The 21,195-nt window shown below is 40.5% G+C and overlaps 1 protein-coding gene across 1 annotated transcript; it reads left to right on the top strand.

Moving 5' to 3' along the window:
* Window positions 1-125: 125 nt before the first annotated feature.
* nox5 (NADPH oxidase, EF-hand calcium binding domain 5) lies at window positions 126-20,164 on the top strand. Its single transcript, XM_083547404.1, has 16 exons — window positions 126-264; window positions 4,738-4,888; window positions 5,248-5,458; window positions 5,557-5,794; window positions 5,874-6,027; window positions 6,325-6,500; window positions 11,243-11,425; window positions 11,698-11,830; window positions 11,992-12,134; window positions 12,302-12,475; window positions 12,617-12,661; window positions 14,387-14,511; window positions 14,696-14,780; window positions 14,867-14,966; window positions 19,251-19,417; window positions 19,612-20,164. Exons 1-16 carry the CDS (start codon window positions 145-147, stop codon window positions 19,741-19,743), a joined length of 2,337 nt encoding a protein of 778 aa, XP_083403530.1. The 5' UTR covers window positions 126-144; the 3' UTR covers window positions 19,744-20,164.
* The last annotated feature ends 1,031 nt before the right edge of the window (window positions 20,165-21,195 follow it).

The following is a 21,195-nucleotide window of genomic DNA, read 5'->3' as shown; positions in this document are numbered from 1 at the left end:
TTTCTGTCACACTCTCCACCCATTTTTGCTTTTCTTCCTTTCAGGTGCCTAATAGTATAAATAAATCCAAAGGCATTGTTGTTCTACCATTTGCTTTTACACTGTGTTAACAGTTAACAGAAAAATCCTGTCCGCTTCACAGGAATGAGTGTGGACGAGGACACACGCTGGCTTGAATGGGTCACCAAGCAGTTTGAGACCATCGCAGGAGAAGACAAGGAGATTGACTTGGATGAGTTTAAAACAGCCCTTAAGGTGAAAGAGGTGAGAGCTAAATGCAAAAAAAGACCTTTCAACACATCCGCAACCAACGACAACTGGTCATTTTGTTGCTAGGTTGTTTCTGTGTTGTCTATGCTCAAAACATTTATTGGTTATGGATTTGCCTGTGATAACACCAGCAGATACAGTTCAAAAAATGAATAATTCATATAAAATATCAGCATAAGGGGGGAAACTCTCTATGGACTGTGGCATGCATGTTGGTGCCAGATGTGCTGGTTTAAGTAACTCAAATATCTGATCCCCTGTGGTTTTCACAAACAATTTAGAATTCCACAGAATCTTACTCTTTTTCTTTCCGCTGCTCCCACTAGGGTTCACCACAGCAGACCATCTGTTTCCAAACCCCCTGTCCTCTACATCTGCCTCTTTCAAACCAACTACCTGCATGTCTTCCCTCACCACATCCATAAACCTCCTCCTTGGTCTTCCTCTTTTCCTCCTTTTTGGCGGCTTCATCCTCAGCATTCTCCGACCAATAACCCCATGTACCTCTTTTGCACATGTCCAAACGATCTTAATCGGGCCTCTCTTACTTTGTCTCCAAATCGTCCTACATGCGCTGTCCACTAATTTTTAATACTGTCCATCCTTGTCATTCCCAACGGAAAACCTCAACATCTTTAGCTCTGCTACCTCCAGCTCCACCTCCTGTCTTTTACTCAATGCCACTGTCTCTAAATCATACAACATCGCAGGTCTCACCACAGTCCTATACACTTTCCCTTTCACTCGTATGAATACCCTTCTATCACAAATCACTCCCGTCACTCTTCTCCACCCACTCCACCCTGCCTGCACTCTTTTCTTCACTTCTCTAACACACTGTCTATTACTGTGCACTGTTGACCCCAGGTACCTGAACTCCTCCACCTTTTAGTGTGATTGTCCATAAAGTGTCCATTTGTAGTAAGGTGGTGTAAAGTGACACTGTGCTGTGCAAGTTCAGAGTTGAAGTGACAGTCCAGAGTTACAGCGTCATGTAATAGTGCAAAAAAGTAATGCGGAAATAGTGAAGATGGAGAGAGAGGTCCAGTACTAGTTCCTGGGTGTTTCCTGGTTTAAACTCCGAATGGCCTGCAGGAAGAAGCTCCTCCTCAGCGGAACTCCAACTTAGAGGTGAGTGTGAAGGGAATTATGGTTGTACGCTGAACTGTGGTCCACAAACAGCATTTTTGCATTAGTCCCTTTTCTGTAGTCTAGTTGGCTCATCGTTGTGTGAAGAAGATGAGCAATGGCATCCTCAGTAGAGCGGTTCTGGCGGTATGCGAACTGTAGAGGATCCAGTGTGTCTGGTAGTGATGCAGTAATAAAGTCTCTGACCAGTCTTTCAAAGCACTTCATCACTACTGAGGTCAGGGCAACAGGGCGGGATTCGTTGAGGCAGGCAGGCTGGGGCTTCTTCGGGACAGGAACAATGGTGGACTGTTTGAAGCATTCAAGAAAGGGGACAATAGACTCTTCCAGGGAATGGTTGAATATCTCTGTGAACACCAGTGCTAGTTAGTAAGCTTTTAGAACCCGACATGTGATGCCATCTGATCCTGCTGCTTTCCTGGTATTCACTCCTCACGTCATGCTCCAAGATGGTGAACATGTTTAGCTCTCCGGCTCTCTCAGCGTGCATGCTGTTTGTTCTGCTAGTGCCGCTAGAGTGGTTAGCTGCAGCCTCGAAGCGAGTGTAAAATATGTCTAGCTCGTCGGCCAGAGAAGCATCCGCATTCCCCAATCTGGAAGATGGCGTTTTTATAGTCCGTGATGTTTTTATCAGCTCTTATCAGCAACCTGCTTCCTACACTCACCACAAATCACAATATCATCCAAACATCATAGTCTATAGAGACTCCTGTCTGAACTCGTCCATCAACCTGTCCATCACCACTGCAAACAGGAAAGGGCTCAGAGCCGATCCTTGATGCAGTCCAACCTCCACATTGAACCAGTCTGTCGGTCCTACTGCACACTTCACTGCTGTCACACTGTCTTCATACATGTCCTGCACCACCCTCCCATGCGTCTCTGCCACACCTGACTTCCTCATACAATACCACAACTCCTCTTTCAGGACCCTGTGGTACGCTTTCTCTAAATCCACAAACACACAATGTAACTCCTTCTGACCTTCTCTATACTTCTCCATCAACATTCTCAAAGCAAATCATGTGTCTGTGGTGCTCTTCCTTTTCATGAAACCATACTGTTGCTCACAGATGGTCACCTCTTCTCTCAGCCTGGCTTCCACTTCTCTTTCCCATAACTTCATGGTGTGACTGATCAACTTTATTCCCCTGTAGGTACTGCAGGTCTGCACATCTTTCTCATTTTTAAAGACCGGTAACAGCACACTCCTTCTCCATTCCTCAGGCATCCCCTTACCATCAAAAATCTTGTTGAACACTCTTGTTAAAAACTCCACTGCCATCTCTCCTAAACATCTCCATGCTTCTACCGATATGTCATCTGGACCAACCGACTTCCCACTCTTCATCCTCTTAATCACTGCTCTCACTTCCTCCTTACTAATCCAATCCACTTCCTGCTTCACCATCTTCACACCATCCAACCTTCTCTCTCTCTCATTTTCCTTGTTTATCAGCTGCTCAAAATACTCCCTCCATCTTCTCAACACCCTCTCCTCACTAGCCAACACATTTCCATCTGGATCCTTCATTGCTCGAACTTGCAACATATCCTTCCCAGTTTGGTGCCTCTGCCTGGCCAATCGCTACAAATCATTTTCTCCTTCCTTACTGTTTAACTTCACATACAGCTTCTCATATGCTTTTTCCTTTGCTTTTGCCACATCTTTCTTTACCTGCTGCCACATCTCCTTGTACTCCTTCCTACTTTTCTCATCACTCTGTCGATCCCAATTCTGTTTTGCCAACCTCTTTTTTCTTATGCTCTCCTGCACTTCCTCATTCCACCACCACATCTCTTTGTCTTTCTTTTTTCCTTCCAGAAGTCTGACCCTCCACTCTCCTCCACTTCTAAACCTCTTTTCCCTGCTGTCTTTTTAGATGTCTTCATTCTCCCCTTCTCCTCCTTCAGCCAACAGTAGCCCAATTCCCACTGGTACCTTGTTGGCTAACAAAACCTGTGGCGGTCGTTGGTAACCCGGGCCCAGAAAGATCCGGAATGGTGCACAAAAAAACAACATCCTGTGTAAAGAGGGTCTGCAGGCTGGAACAGTGTATTAGTGAAGAGTATAGCAGACTGGTCTGAATGGACAGGGAGTGTATAGTAATTCATATATTTATATAATAGTCCCTTTTTAAAATCATGATGAGCAGAAGAGCAGCTCAGAACACAAAACATATCAAACCTTTTTGGGCCAAATACAATCTGATTCTGATGCTATCATGTATGTTATTATTTTTCCTGGCAGATCAAACACTGGCAATTTTCCTCTGATTTGTCCATTTACCAAGGCATTCCACCCATAGAACATATTTATTCAGACGTTAGATATGAATGTTACTTGATGCTCTTGACCAGTTTTTGCATGATTCTATGCATTGCCCTTCTGCCACATGATTAGCCAGTTAGATACATGTATAAATGTGCAGTTTAACATGTGTTTCCAATGAAGTCGATGGCAAGGGTATAGTTTATTAAATTTTAACAGTTTTATATATTGACTTATAGAATAATTGCTTTGCCAATACTACTCGTGTGAATGGAAAATAGGTTCAGGCCAATAGAGCTGCACTATTTAGTCAAACGTTTTAAATGTGGATCAAAGATTCGTATGTGCTTTGTAAACATCCCATCCATGTTTAGTCCCATTTGAGGTACAGTCAGCATTTCAATTTATCCCAAGGTTGTTTAGTAGGGTTGAGGTCGGAGCTCGATACACAAGTTTTTCCACTCTAAACCATGAAAACCATATTTTAATGGAGCTCCATTTGTGCACAGGGGCAATGTCATGCTGAAACAGGTTTGGGTCTCCTCATTTAGGTAAAAAGCTAATTTACCGCTATAGCATCCAAGGACATTCTATACAATTGTGTGCCTCCAACTTAATTTTTTTTTTATGTAACAGTTGCGAAAAGGACTACATACATTATGGCTATACTTATCAGCTGTCCCAATACTTTTGTCAATAGAGTGTATATTTATTTCAGTTTCAGTACAGATAAAGTTCACTATAAGCAACATTTCTGATAATTAAACACAATTAAAGTTCTCTATTAAAGTATTTTGTATTGAATAGAATTTTGAAGTGAACAAAATTAAATTAAAATTGAGTTTAGTGCAAAAAACTATACTTTACAATGTTGTCCATAAATGGATTTAAAAACATAGTGTAAAAATGAAGTAGATATTTTATTTGACATGACAAGTAAGTTGTCTTACTTATTTGTACATGAGTCAGCAATCATGGATTTCCATTTATTTGAAATCAAACAACACTAAAAAAATTTTTCCTCTTTGTCTTTTCTGCTTCTGCAGTCATTTTTTGCAGAGAGGTTCTTTGCACTGTTTGATTCGGATGGCAGCGGCTCTATTACTCTTGATGAGCTGCTGAAGGCCCTGAACCTCCTAATTCATGGCAATGAGACTGACAAGCTGCGCTTTCTATTCCAGGTTTATGATGTGGACGGTGAGTTACATACACATGCACACATTATAACCAGCTGCCTAATATTGTGTCGGTCACCCCTTTGCTGCCAAAACAGTCCTGACACCATTCTATCAGAACCAGCATTAACTTTTTTAGCGATTTGAGCTACAGGCGCTCGTCTCTTGTTTTCGCTCCCCACGTGCATCAATTAAACGTGGCCACTAATGACTCTGGCACTGGTTCACCAGTGTGTGTGTGTGTGTGTGTGTGTGTGTGTGTGTGTGTGTGTGTGTGTGTGTGTGTGTGTGTGTGTGTGTGTGTGTGTATTCTCGTTCACACTCTAAACTGTTACAATCCAAAGTTGTGTCTAACCGTACCAAAACCCCCTAAACTCACAGGAAGTGGCTCTATAGACCCTGATGAGTTGAGAACCGTGCTGAAATCCTGCCTAAGGGAAAGTGCCATCTCCCTGCCAGAGGAGAAACTGGATGACCTGACACTGGCCCTGTTTGAGTCAGCTGATAAAGATAACAGTGGCTCCATTACATTCGAGGAGCTAAAAGCAGAGCTTGAGAACTTCCCTGAGGTCATGGAGAACCTCACCATCAGGTAAAAGCAAAATATTAAGAAATATGTAGAGGTTCTTATTAAAAATGATTTTTCTAACTGAAGTTTTATTTGTGTTGCTGTCTGGGTTTCTGCCACAGTGCTGCTAACTGGTTAAAACCTCCAGACATAGATCAAAAGAAGAGGAAGACACCTCGCTATTTGACTCGAGCATACTGGCTCAACAACAGCCGCAAGCTGTTCTTCCTCTGCTTGTACACCTTGCTCAACATCCTCCTCTTTGTCATAGCTGTGCTGCGGTATGCTACTGGTGGACCCTGGCTCATGTTGGCGAGGGGATGCGGAATATGCCTTAACCTTAACTGCACTTTTATTTTGGTGAGCTTCACCTATTCAGTATATGTATATGTATTGATAATAAATTCATCAATAAATCGGAAAATGATGCCTCTTGCAGGTGCTAATGCTACGCCGTTGCCTCACATGGCTGCGTGCCACCTGGGTCGTGAAGGTTTTACCTTTGGACCAGAACATCCTTCTGCATCAGATAGTGGGTTATGCTATCTTAATCTTCAGTCTCCTGCATACACTGGCGCATGTCATGAACTTTGGTAACCTCATTTCCTTGAGTTTCTATCAAACAATATTAATGTTCTGTAGATCTAGGAGCAAAATTACACACATATTCATCATACATAGAACTCCACTGAGTGTCCTGCATGTTTAGAACTGTGAATGCTCACAATATAAAAATACATGATGTTATCTCTGCAGAAACTTCTTTGGAAATAAATGTGTACTTTAATATGCAGCATCAACATTTAAAATCGTCAGTATGAGAATTAATTTTATTTTTGGTTATATTTCCTCCAGTAGGCTGTATGTAATTTCTTCTTACCTTTCCCTAGTGTTGATAACCCATGCAGATACAACATATAACATGTGGGAATACCTGTTCACCACACGCCCGGGGATTGGATGGGTTCAGGGCACAGCCTCTATCACTGGGTTTTTGTTGCTGGTCATCATCTGTCTCATGGTGGTTTGTTCCAGCACATTTGTCAGACGTAGTGGTCACTTTGAGGTAAGTTGTCCTTTAAGGGATTTTCTCCCAAATATGCCTTGTCATGTGCTTGTGAAAACTGCACTGGAATTCCTTTAGGGTGAAACAGTTCATTATAACCTGGAATTACAAATTTTTTCAGCTGCTTTGAAGCATTTCTAAAATTATCCTCAAATGTTTTCTCAAAACAATTTGTACAAACACCAGAACACATTTGATTTCTTGCAATAGCCTGTACTTTTCTCAAAATCCTTAGTTAATCTCTCAAGAGTAAGTATTTGTGTCAATAAACATCTCATTGCCATCAGAATACCAAGTCCTTTTGTCATTGTTTATTAACAAAATCATCAAAATGTTATGCTGTCAATATGATGACGCATAATTTCAGTATTTGATATAAACTACAGTTTGGATTACAATAACTGAACATGCACAAGGCTGAATTTCTTCTGGTTGGCATCTATTAAATTCAGCAGCACAAATGTACTTATTTGATTGCATATTTGATTTATATTAATTGCATGAAACCAGACAGGATTCACACTTTTACTGTACTGTTTTTTTGGTTGTTCATACATTTTCAGAAATTGTAATTCTGTGTTTTGCTCTGTTGCCAAATAAAGGTTCACAAGATTCACCTTCGACCAGGTTTAGAGAACAAGTTTATTAACTAGATTATTGGTTGATCTGATGCAGTTCATTATAAAAATAAAAAAAATATCTGCACAATTCATCAATTCAAGACACATTTACAAAAAAAGTAATAGAAATTTAGGCTTGACAGATTTCGCATTTGATGACTTATACAATGAACTGATGCCGAGATGTTTTGGTGGTTAAGACAGGTAAAACTAGTATAATATATTTTGACCAACATTAACATAAACAACTGATAATGTAGAAAAAGCAGACAATTGTACACAATCAATTATTTGAATCTACCAAAGCATTCACAATTTGATCAAAGCAACAAGAATGTCTCTAGGTTACATATGTAACCCTAGTTCCCTGAGGGAAGGAGACGCTCCATCGAAATACTTTGGGAATGCGCCCAGAGGGTTCACACTCTAAAATAATGTATGTGGTCAGTCAAAAATTAGATGCTGGCTGTCACCGGCTGAGTGATGTCAAGAACAGAAAGTATAAAACGCATATGGAGTGAGGCAGCGCCAGCTTCTGTATAAAACACCAGAGGGAGAACCAGAGGGGGCAGTGCGACGTCTCACATGATGCGAACAGATCAACCTAGGCTCTTCCGAATTTCCCCCAAACCTGCTGCCATTCCCCGGGTCTCAACCCCTGCCTCGACAGGGTGTCTGCTGCCTTGTTTAACCGGCCCGGGTTAAAAGGAGAGTCTAGTGCACCAGCCTGCACAGGGGGCACAGGCGCAGACCTTCTTGATGGTTGATGTAGGAGACCACCACATTATTGTCCGTATGGATCAACACGTGCTAGAAGCACGACCAGCATCTCTAAGCAGTTAATGTGTAGTGTAGATAGGGCCCTTACCACAGACCTCGGGCGGAGCAACCACTCATGATCGCTCCCCACTCTGTGAGGGATGCACCCGTCAATAGCTTGGAGGAACGACCATCACGGGGCCTAGAGATAGGAACTGGGGATCTTTCCAAACATCTAAGGCACATAGGCATCGCCGCGTGACCTTGGTGCAGAGGGAGTTGCCCCTCTGTGAGAACCCACGGGTCCTGAACCACCACTGAAGGGGTCTCATGTACAGCAGACTAAGTAAAATCACACTGGAACCAGCTGCTATAAGCCCTAGCAGTTTCTGGAACTATTTGACAGTGAGAGGTTGCCCTTCTCCAACCTTCCTGATGGCCGTAAGGATGGCCACAAGGAGAAAGCTGCACGCGCAAAGTAGTTGAATCCCATACGACACCGAGATAGGTGGTTCTCTGTAATGGAGAAAGCACACTCTTCCCGGCGTTTAGCCGAAACCCAAATGCCTTCATGTGGGGAAGAACGACATTTCGATGCTGGACTGACAACTGCTCTGATTGAGCTAGGATCTACTAATCCTCGATGTAGTTGAGGATATGGATGCCCTGAAAGGGGAACCAAAGCCACATACACACATTTTGTGAAGGTACGGGGTGAAAGGTCATAATCAAAAAGAAGAACCCGGTATTGGTAAGCTTGGGCCCCAAAAGCAAACGTCAGGAACTTCCTGTGAGAAGGTAGGATGGATAGATGACAGTACACATCCTTTAGATCTACCCTGACAAACCAGTCCTCTGATCTAAATTGAAGCACGATCTGTTTGAAGGTCAGCATCCTGAACGGACGCAATCCACCGTCCTTTCTAAGAACTAAGAAGTACCAGCTGTAGAACCCGGACTCTCGTTCTGAAGGAGGGACCACCTCAATGGCCTCCTCAGGATTCCTCAGGAGAGTGTTTACTTCTCGTTTCATGACCAGAGCCTGCTTGTTTCCCACCAAAGTGGGAAATAGGGTGGACGAGACTTGAAATGAATCAAGTAGCCTCGCTCTACAGTGGGCAGAGACACGTCTGGAAGAGCTTTCCAGGCTGCCAGGAAGTCTCTTTGGGGTATTGGTCTCTCAAGACTGACCTCGAGGTGTGCCTAGAGCCGGGGGAGTGCCCTGAAGCGACTCTAGGAGGCGGCAAGTTCTCCTGGACCACTACGAGACCAAGTGGAGACAGAGGAGGATGCTTGCTGGAGCTGGCCATGCCCTGAAGCACATTCAGTGGCAGGGTTAACGGACCAGGTCCCTGAGGGGGCCGGGGCAGGGCGGGCACCAGGAACTGCGGTGTAACTTGGCTCTTCATGGCTCAATCCCCAGAAAGTCCTATGTCAGGACTTTTTTGCTATAGCCCTCTTATTGAAGATGACAGTCCTCAGATCTTTCAATTAATGGGTCTTCAATGCAGAGCGCCGCGCAGGATCCCTGACAGGGGGATTGCGAGACACAATGCTCCGTTTCTGTACGGCTCGTTAACTGCCCGCCCGGGGCAACTCCCACATCCAGTTAATGCAGCAGTTTAGCCTGATATGCCTTACCGCCATGGTGTGCGCGGCTTGACCTGCCGAGGCATAAGCCTTACCCGAGAGCGGCAACATATTATGCAGGGTTTTCGTGTGTAATGTCAGGGTCTTGAGGGAAGAGGCGATACCGGGAGAGACAACTCGCAAGCATGTTCCCAAAGAGTTTTGACGCAGCTCAAGTTCCTGCAAGAGAAATGCTTTTATGATGTGCACAAGAGACGTAGATGAGGTTAAACTAGTCGTTTTGAGAATTTCATTTCTGATCTGACGAACGATCCAAAGCAACTATAAAAATTTTTTTATAGTTTAATATAATGTATAATAGTTTATATATGAACCTTGTAGGTTTATCCTACCTGTCCACTAGGGGCACAAGTAATAATTATTGTATTTGGTGTGTGCATGCATTCAGAAGTCTTTTAATAAAAAAATATTTTAATGATGGTAAATTTGATTTATACATGTGACTTGAGTCTTTTGATTGTGTTTACCCAAAGCAGTTGAGATTTAAGGGCCTTGCTCAAGGGCCCAACAGTGGCCGTTTAGCAGTGGTGGGATTCGAACTCACAACCTTCTGTTCTAAAGTACAACATCTTAATCATTGAGCTACTCACAGATGTATGGTTACAGCATTAAACAAATACTATTATCCAGAGGGACTTACATTATTTATATTATATATTCCAATGCGCAGTTAAGGGTAAGGGTCCAGAAATTATATAGAATGTACAGAGTACATTAGTGCTTAGTCTTATAATAGTCTGTAGTTTTGGGTTTTAACTTTATATTTGTATAAATTTTATGCCAGTTTTTTCTTCTTAGCAATGCAAGTGTCTATTAGCCATCAAACCCCTTGCTATGTTGTCTTTGTAAATTAGGGACATACTTATTACTCTCCACCGGAATGATCACCTCTGAGCATTTCTTATTCCACAGATATATAGTGGCGATGTAGCTTTATGCCCTAACAGTAAACTGCCAATTTTGCCAGGGTCAACTCTAAATTCTGAGCTTCTGGGGTCACCCTGGGAATCCTGGAAACTGATTTCAGATACATCATGTCATCCTGGCTGAAAGAACTTTAGACAAAGGTCCAGCCTTTTATTTTCAGTACAATTTAACATAAAACTGTAGAAAAGCATTTTTTTTCTCAACTGTCTATGGGCCAGATAGCCAAATAGAGAGAGAGAGAGAGAGAGAGAGAGAGAGAGAGAGAGGGAGAGAGAGGGAGAGAGAGGGAGAGAGAGAGGGAGAGAGAGGGAGAGAGAGAGAGAGAGAGAGAGAGAGAGAGAGAGAGAGAGAGAGAGAGAAATTCCAAAACAGCTGATGACATCAAAAAACGCTGACCTGAAAAGCATGTCTCTTAAAAACTGCATGCTCTAGTGATAAGCTTGTCTAAAGTGGCCTTTATGTAACCTTGTGGTTTGGTTCCTGGACTTCAGTCTAAGGCCAGTTTGAATCAGTTTGTTGTCTATGAACCAGACCAGGGGATATTTAAAACCATTAGTGACCCAATGTAAACAAGGGAGATGAAGGAGTCTAAAATTCAAATAAAACTTAGAAAAAAATCCATGATTAGCCTTAAATAAATGATTTGATCTGTCATGAACTGTAAGACGCTAATGTTAGCAACTCTTTTCCAAAATAGTACACGAACAAACCTGTATTCCTGTTTTGTTTTGTTTTTTCAAATTTAAAAACTGACACAACCACGACATTCTTTGTGTGTATATGTAGGTGTTCTACTGGTCTCATCTGTTTTATGTTTGGTTTTGGGCCCTGCTCATAATCCACTGCGCTAATTTCTGGAAGTGGTTTGTGGTACCCGGTGTGATCTTTGTCGTGGAGAAGTTAGTTGGCATTGCAGTGTCTCGCATGGCAGCTCTGTATATTGCTGAAGTCAACTTGCTGCCATCAAAGGTACTATTAAAAATGCAAGCTAGGTTGTTTTGGGGTTTTTTGTGTAGTTTAAAGTTCTTTCATGATTAGAAATAATAATTTTACCTTCATTTTTATTTTTAGCTAAAAATAAGGTGTATAATCCCAGTGGTGAAACATTAAATTTTCTTACCCATAGTCCTAATACTTTAGGAAACCATTTATAGACTGTATTGATTTTTTTTTTTATTCATAATGTGCCTTGCGTATTGACATAAACCATTTGGCTTTCATTATTCTGTTGGATATTAAAGGTAACACATCTGGTGCTCAAGCGGCCACCGTTCTTCCATTTTAAACCTGGTGACTATATCTACATCAACATCCCCGTCATAGCCAAGTACGAGTGGCACCCATTCACCATCAGCAGCGCACCAGAGCAACAAGGTACGAAAAACTGCTCACGTCTACATTTTGTAGTCAAATTCAAGTGAGCAAGTTTACTATTTCATATTGATCAAGGGTTCTTTTTGTGTTCAGGAACATATTATGTAGACATTTAATTCACTCATTGCGAAATTGCTCAAGTTGCCTATTTATTTTAATAGATACCATCTGGCTCCATGTGCGCTCAATGGGCCAATGGACAAATCGGCTGTTTGAATATTTTAGACAGTCTGAGAGCCAAGCCGTGAGCAACAAGAGACTTACAGCCAGCCTGAGGAACCGAAGGCACCATGCAAGAACCCAGGTAAGCACATAACCTCTTTTTTTTTTCAATCAAAATTTTATCACTTAGTTAACTATGCAAATCTATGCTGTTTTATGGACTTTTAGTTGGTTGATTGTATTTTATTTGCATTTGAGCCATCAGTACTACACAGTGCTGATCTGTCTCTTGCAAACTCATGCTGATAGCAAGAGGAGCTGTTTAAATCTGTGAGCAGTGGTGAAACTGTAGCATCAAATGAGGATAATGCCATTGAGCTAACTTCGTATCGCAAGAATGGAGTACAGCCCGGTTCTCAAAAACCAAACCCAGACCTCAGAGTAGAGGTGGATCTCGGAGAGTTGCCTCCAGTTACTAGAGAGGTAATTTCATTTATAAATATTTATTCCACATGTAACTATAGAGTGCATACCACTCAATGTTTTGCTTTGGTTTTTTTTTTCTGGACTGTTGTGTGCAGATGTTGTAGATGTTTCTGATATTGAAATTGTAACATTTTACAGATCACTGCTAAGCTGAGTGAGAATCACAGATATTGTAATATCAAGGTGAGAAATTATTAGATAATATTAAATTTATTAAAATAACATTTGTAGTATGAAGTATTAACATTTTCTCAATACTAATCCATTTTTATTTTGAATACAAATTATAATGTGAGGTCAGTAACCTCACATTTCCGATGTATAATATATATACAAGTTGTATTTATAATAGATTTCAATGCAGCTGGCACACAAGCACTTCTTTGGAAAAAAATGAATTTTTTTTATACACTCAATGAGCACTTTGCAAGGAATACTTACACCTACACTGCCATAAAATTATCTAGTCAGCCAATCATAAGGCAGCAGTGCAATGCATACAATCAAGAAAAGACAGGTCAGCAGATTTTTCAATTATTAGCATGGCTAATAAATGTGTCTTTAGTAACTCAGTGTACTGGTCTGGTTTGAGTATTTTTTAAACTGATGTCCTGGGTTTTCCATGCACCTCTAGGATTTACTGAGAATGATGCAATAAAGAGAAATACATCCATTGAGTGGTAGTTTTGTTGATGGAACTGCCTAGCTGATGAGAGAGGTCGGTAGAGAAGGGCCAGACTGGTTGGAGCTGACAGAAACGCTATAGTACCTCAGAAACCACTCTGTTGTATGCAGAAATGCATTCCAGAGTGTCATAACTTGTTCAACCCTGAAGCAATTAAAATACCAGAGCAGAGAGCAAAATCTGGTTCAGTTGAATACATTTTTATTTGTATAGTGCTTTTAACAATGGACATGGTCTCAAAGCAGCTGTACACAGATAACGTGGTAATAAAATAATGTATAGGTTTGTTTTTTATAATTGTATGTTTGTCCTTAATGAGCAAGCCAGTGGCAACTGTGGCAAGGAAAAACTTTCTGAGATGGTATGAGCAAAAAAGCTTGAGAAGAACGAGACTCAAAAGGGTACCAATCCTCATCTGGGTGGCACCGAATTTCCATACGTTACTTTTCCATCATTGTTAAGGTGTGCAGTGATAGAGGGATAAATTCAACCTGTGGTCTTGAGTCATTGTAGTAGACTGTTGATATTCATTACAGACCAAATCCATCCTCAAAGTTCTAGTGTTGTTTAGTTATTTAATGGATCTTTAGGCTGTTAACGTTCCACTTCTGTGAGAGAAACCTCAGGCTTCAGGAGACACAGAATCACCAAAACTGGAAGTTTAAACACACAAAAAATGTAGCCTGGTGTAATAAATCTGGGTCATTGCCAATGCACACAGATGCAATTGTATCCAGCCTGGTGGAGGTAATGTAATGGTGTGGGGAATGTTTTGTGTCTGCTAATTATGCAGTCAATCTCAATATGGACCAGAATGTTAAAGGAATGTTTCCAAATTTATTAGTACAGTGTTCCTACTAAAGAGCTCAGCAAGTGTATGATATTGGCACAGTATAAATATACCTCCCCAAAGGACAAATAACACAGGAGACACAATCCATAGATGTCTTAATAGCAAACAAATAATAATAATAGCTTTCATGAAAGGGTTAGATACATAAAAGTTATAAACAGTCAATACCAAGTTGTGTTTATCCTCTATTTCATGTGAGGGCATTATTTGTATAAATCCTCCACTATATTTATATTTACACATATAAAATGCTTAGATGTATTGAAGGCCAAAAGTATGTTCTCTTCAATTGAATTGCTTGTATAAGGTGTTCTGTTCAATGGGCTTTTATCCATGCTAAAATGAACATCTGACTGATAAATTGCCACAGTCTTATGTAGATGGGCCATATGGCACCCCGACCAGGCAGATCTTTGCCTCAGAGCATGCAGTGCTGATAGGAGCTGGCATTGGAATCACACCTTTTGCATCTATCTTGCAGAGCATCATGTACCGGTGAGATCCTTACACATAGACATAGACTTTTAAACAGTATTGTCTTGTATTAAGCTTTTAACACATCTACTGACCATAAATGTTCCATGTAGTAACATTTTCTTTTCAGTAGAAGAAAAAATCCAATTTTTAAACAAAAAAATTAGCTTCTATTTATCTACCTTCTTCTTCTTTTACTCTCCAGTTATCGGATGAGGAAGCAGAACTGCCCGAACTGCAACTACTCCTGGTGTGAGACAATCAAAGATAATGAGATGATGCTGAGGAAGGTAAAACTCTTTTTGCAAGCAAACTGTAAAAGATGTGATGGCAGCCATTTTGCTTGAGTGATATTAAAGCTTTGAACCTTCTGCAGGTGGATTTCATTTGGATAAACAGAGATCAGAAGTCCTTTGAGTGGTTTGTGAGCTTGTTGACTAAACTGGAGTTGGACCAGGCGGATGAGGAACCTGAAGGTGAGCGCGAGAGTGTGTCATGTAGGTCACAGTAGCGGATGCAAGTGCAGATTTTTTTTTTTTTTTTCATTTATAGTACAAACATAAAGGAGCTAATCCGAAAAATACAAAACCCCATGTAACACCTGAACATGAAAAGCATAAATTAAACAAGAAGCTGAAGACAATGAGAGAAGGCTACAAACATGCAATACCAGCATGAGACATGTGCTAATCAGTGTTGACAAAGAACAGGTCATGTGATGGTTCATTGGCTGATGGCAATTGTAGTCCAGTGCCATATTCCTTATAGAAAGAGAAACTATTCCGAAGGGGAAAAGTTTAATTCTTAATAAAATTTTGTCTAAGAAATAGAATCATTATGACACTATTGATATAGAAACCATGCATTTTCTGTCCATTACGGTTTTCCTGGGGATTTGAAATAAAGGTAAATTGTGCATTTTTTTTGGACATTCTAGAGAAAAAAACTGCAAAAGTATAAATGGCTCATAAAAAAGCTTAACAACTGTTTTGAACTGCTTTGGCTGACTTTTCCTCATGATGTCCAGTTTTTCTTGAAAAGTACATTTTGTAAATGTCATTGTAAGTGTATCTGTGACCAAATCAATTTCTTCTCCACTGTGAGCCATTGTGGAATGAAAAAAACAGCTATTACATCCACACAAATATATTTGATCTTATGCAGTGCGTTCTCTGACCTCTTCATTTTCTTCCTCTTTCGTTCGCTCCCGTTAGGGGTCACCACAGCGTTTCAAACCAACTACCTGCATGTCTTCCTTCACCACATCCATAAACCTCCTCCTTAGTCTTCCTCTTTTCCTCCTTTTCACCACAAATCACAATATCATCCGCAAACATCATAGTCCACGGAGACTCCTGTCTAACCTTGTCCGTCAACCTGTCCATTACCACTGCAAACAGGAAAGGATCCTTCGATGCAGTCCAACCTCCACCTTAAACCAGTCTGTGGTTCCTACCGCACACTTCACTGCTGTCACACTGTCCTCATACATGTCCTGCACCACCCTCACATACTTCTGTGACACACCTGACTTCCTTATACAATACCACAACTCCTCTCTTGGCACCCTGTCGTACTTTTTCTAAATCCACAAACACACAATGCAACTCCTTCTGACCTTCTCTATACTTCTCCATTAACATTGTCAAAGCATAATTGCATCTGTAGTGCTTTTCCATAGCATGAAACCATACTGCTGCTCACAGATGGTCACCTCTTCTCTCAGCCTGGCTTCCACTACTCTTTCCCATAACTTCATGGTGTGACTGATCAACTTAATTCCCCTGTTGTTACTGCAGGTCTGCACATCTCCATTATTCTCCCAATTCCTCAGGCATCTTCTCACCTTCCAAAATCTTGTTAAACACGCTGGTTAAAAACTCCACTGCCATCTCTCCTAAACATCTCCATGCTTCTACCGGTATGTCATCTGGTCCAACCAACTTCCCACTTTTCATCCTCTCAATCTCTGCTCTCACTTCCATCTTACTAATCCTATCCACTTCCTGCTTCACCATCTTCACACCATCCAAACTTCTCTCTCTCATTTTCCTCATTCATCAGCTGCTCAAAATACTCCCTCCATCTTCTCAACACACTCTCCTCACTGGTCAACACATTTCCATCTCCATCCTTTATTGCTTTAACTTGCAGCACATCCTTCCCAGCTCGGTCCCTCTGCCTGGCCAATCGCTACAAATCCTTTTCTTCTTCCTTAGTTTCCAACCGCTTATACAGATCCTCATATGCCTTTTCCTTGGCTTTTGCCACATCCCTCTTTACCTGCTGCCACATCTCCTTGTACTCCTACCTACTTTTCTCATCACTCTGTCAATCCCAATTCTGTTTTGCCAACCTCTTTCTCCTTATGCTCTCCTGCACTTCCTCATTCCACCACCACATCTCATTGTCTTTCTTTCTATTTCCAGATGTCACACCACATACCTTTCTAGCTGTCTTCCTAATCACATTCTGCAGTAGTTGCCCAATCACCCAACACTTCTTCACCTCCACCGAGCCCCTGTCTGACCTCTTCCCTGAATCTCATACTACAGTCGTCCTCCTTCAATTTCCACCATCTTATTCTTTTTTCAGTCCTCACTCTCCTTCTCTTCTTCTTCACCTCCAAAACCATCCTACAGACCACCATCCGATGCTGTCTGTCTACACTGTCCTCTGTCAACACCTTACAGTCTCCAATCTCCTTCAGGTTGCATCTCTTACATAGAACACAGTCCACCTGTGTGCACATTCCTCCACTTTTATACATAATTCTATGATCATCCTTCATCTTAAAATAAGTATTTACCACTGCCTTTTCCATCCTTTTAGCAAAATCTACCACCATCTGCCCTTCCACATTTTTCTCCATAAGACCATACCTACCCATCATGTCCTCATCACCTCTGTTACCTTCACCTACATGCCCATTAAAGTCTGCCCCAATCACCGATTGTTCATTCCTAGGTACACCTACCACTCAATCTAACTAAATTTTACAACCCTTCCTGTTTATCCGGGCTTGGGACTGGCACTAAGAGTGCACTGGCTTGTGCAACCCCAATGGCTGGGTTACTAGCGCGCTCTCTGGCCAGCCGATTAAAAGGTTGTGAAAATGCTGACGTGTTCTGACACTTGCTAAGGCCAAAACGATGGTCTGATTTGTAAAACAACACTTAAAGCAACATAGAGTTTATGGTAAAAGAGAAGCATTGCACACAGTGATGGGATGGTTGAAATCTGATTGGATAGAAACTCCAACTAAAACTTTCACTCAGCAGCAGCACCACACCCAAGAGAAATGCTATGCAATGAAGAGAATAGACTTTTGGGAATAATGTCTTTCATATTCATGGACAAAAATATATTAAAGCATAAGTGTTTTGTAAGTGCATAAGTGATTCTTGTAGAGTTTAGGCAAAGGACCCCTTGCTGGTCCTGATGGCCCACCACTGCAATACACAGTATACACTATATTACATTACAGCATGCAAACTGCTCACAAACATACACAATTGTTGCTAGATGTGATCAAATGAGTTTTTATTTTTTTGTATTTCAGAAATAGCTCAGAAAAGTGTATTTTAAAATGTTAACAAGATTCGATACAGTATTTTATTACTATATCTCTCAGCTCTTCCCAAACCAAACACCTTTACTGGCTTTTGTAAACCTTTCTGTTGTAGATGCTATATCATTACTGAATCTAGATTTTGTCACCTCATTCAGAAATCTTATGAGTCTGTCATCTCTCTCCAGTTGCTCATTAGAAAAGTACAAGTCTGTTTTACTTCTGTTCTCTCAGGTCTTAAAATGGCTATGTCTGTCTTAAATGTTGGTGAAAATCCACTGATATTGATGATGTGTGTGGAAAATCTACACAGTTTCTTTGAATCCTTGATTCTTTTTGACTCTATGCTTTCATTTGAGACATTACTTCTTTTACCAAATCTGCCATTCACACTTTCATAACATTGCTGCCCAAACCCTTGCAATATCACCAGCACTTAAATGCTTGCAATTCATTCTTTTATTTATAACTGAATTGCTTTTTTTATATACTATTTTTAAAGTAACATTTAAGTGCAAGAAGCTTTTTTAAAACTGTTTAAACCTATAAGTAAATGAAAGAATGAAAGGAGAAATGAATAAGTGTCCTTAAAGTAGTATTCATTAATGGTACTATTCTATACCTCTTTCCTGATAGACAAAGGTATTGGGACGCCTGACTTTTCCAGTCACATGTGACGTTTTCCACAAAACTTTGAAGACTTTTACCACAAAATTGAAAGCACACAATTTTTTGTGTCTTTTGAGGCAGCAGCGTTAAATTTTCCCTTTACTTGAACAAGAAGAGCCAAACCTATTCCAGCATGACAAAGATTTGGTTTACATTGGTTGGGGTAGAATATCTTCAATGGCCTGCTATAGCTCTGACCTCAACCCTATTGATCACCTTTGGGATGAACTGGAATTCTGAGTGCACCTCAGGCCTCTTCACCTTACCTACATAAGTACCTGAAATTAAAAACACTGTTAAGGTTGAATGACCACAAATTTTCACAAGCACAGGCCAAAATCTAGTGGAACATCTTCCCAGAAGAGTGGAGGTTATTATAACAGCCACTGGGGACTAAATGTGGTATAAGCTCATACAAATCTTATGCTATCGACAAACGTTTGTTCATATGATATATTATGTATATGTTATACTTACTATATCTTTGTCTGTGGGTTTGTGTGTGTCTGTGTGTTTTCAGGTCGCTTTCTGGAGATGCACATGTACATGACATCAGCTTTGAGCAAAAATGACATGAAGGCTATTGGGCTGCAGATGGCATTGGACCTGTTGGCAAAGAAAGAGAAGAAAGACTCCATCACTGGCCTGCGAACCCGCACACAGCCAGGCAGACCAGAGTGGGGCAAGGTGGGTTTCTACATCAACATGAAATACTGTACAAATTCACAAGTCACAGATCTTATGCATTTGAAACTACAATAAACAACATAGAGCTACAACCCACAAAATAAAGTTTACTTTCTTCCTATTCATTCCATAATTGTTTCACTTGCCTGTGTGTGTTTCACTAGACTAGTCTAAGATGTGGTTTGTTTGATCAGGTGTTCCAGAAGGTGTCTGAAGAAAAGAAAGGCAAGGTTTACGTTTTCTACTGTGGCTCCCCGGCACTTGCCAAAGACATCAAGGCTCAATGTGAAGCATTTGGATTTCATTTTTACAAAGAACACTTTTGAGATCTATTTGTTTTACCCCTCTATGGTCAAACTTGCCTTTATTTTAATTTTTGTACTTACATCCATTGTGTATCAGTCTGGGTTTAGTCTGGGTGGAATTTCGTATTTTGTGCTGTTGTCTCCCGTTTACCCTGGCACTTTCAGACTCCTTTGGAATACAACTTAGTGAACCTTCGCTGCCTATGACCCTGTCGCTGGTTCACCACTGTTCCTTCCTTGGACCACTTTTGATAGATACTGACAACTGCAGACTGGGAAACCCCACAAGAGATGCAGTTTTGGAGATGCTCTGACCCAGTCGTCTAGACAAACTTGTCAAAATCGCTTAAATGCTTACGCTTGCCTATTTTTCCTGCTTCTAACACATCAACTTTAAGGATAAAATGTTCACTTGCTGCCTAATAATATCCCACCTTCTAACAGATGAAGACATAATCAGACATACCAGTCATAATGTTATAATGTAAAAATACTGATATATATATATATATATATATATATATATATATATATATATATATATATATATATATATATATATAAAATGGTGTCACTGCTTCTGCACAAATTTAGTAAGTCATTTAAGAAATAATAGATTAAGTAGATATTATATAGCATCATAGCTGAAACAGGATTATAGATTGGTTCTTATTTTGTAGTAAGGTCGTGTGATTAAACACTTAAACCTTCAGCATATATACAGGTAATAATGGTGTAATAATGACTTTGTGCCATGTTCTATATCTTATAGCAAATAGCCATGTTGTATATCTCACTATTCTTGTTTGTTAAAACTAGTAAAACTCAGTATATTGTACTTGTAAAAGCGTATTGAAGATGTTTACCGTTTTGTACGCTTCATCTCCTAAAATACTCATTTGTGACATTGTAAGAATGTTAATCTTTTGTTTGATCAGATAAAGAAAAAGTATACCAGTCTATTGTCTCCACTTCATCTATGCACAATATTAGACATTTACAGTATAGGAGCCTATAATGAGAACATTGTGCATGGGTACATGCAGTACACCCTCAATGGAGGACACCATTCATACATAATTACACACTTATTTGTCACCAGAGGTGATTTAGAGACACCAATCAGCATGCTTGGGTTAAGGGAACTTGATGACATGGAGGAAACCTGAGAACAGAAGATCAGGATGGACACCTGAGTACACCATGTCCTTGGTAGTTGATTGTTTTTCCTGCTTTCAACACCACTAATTAATTAATGAATTAAATTAAAACATTTTGTAATGAGTTGCAGGGTGTTTTAATAAAATCTCAATAACATCTCCAGGAATCTCCACCCTGTGCATGAGTATAGCCAAAAAATAGTGCTCTCTGGTGACGTAGTTTGGAATTGCACACATTTCTTGAATATTTTATTTTATATATTTAAAAAAAATTTTGATGCAAAATCTAATTGGAAAATCCAACCTATTCAAA

The sequence above is a fragment of the Silurus aristotelis genome (assembly GCF_946808225.1).
Source record: "Silurus aristotelis genome assembly, chromosome: 7".
NCBI classification, from domain to species: Eukaryota; Metazoa; Chordata; class Actinopteri; order Siluriformes; family Siluridae; genus Silurus; species Silurus aristotelis.
The sequence above is the reverse complement of the archived record's forward strand: the minus strand, read 5'-3'. Positions and strand labels throughout refer to the sequence as shown.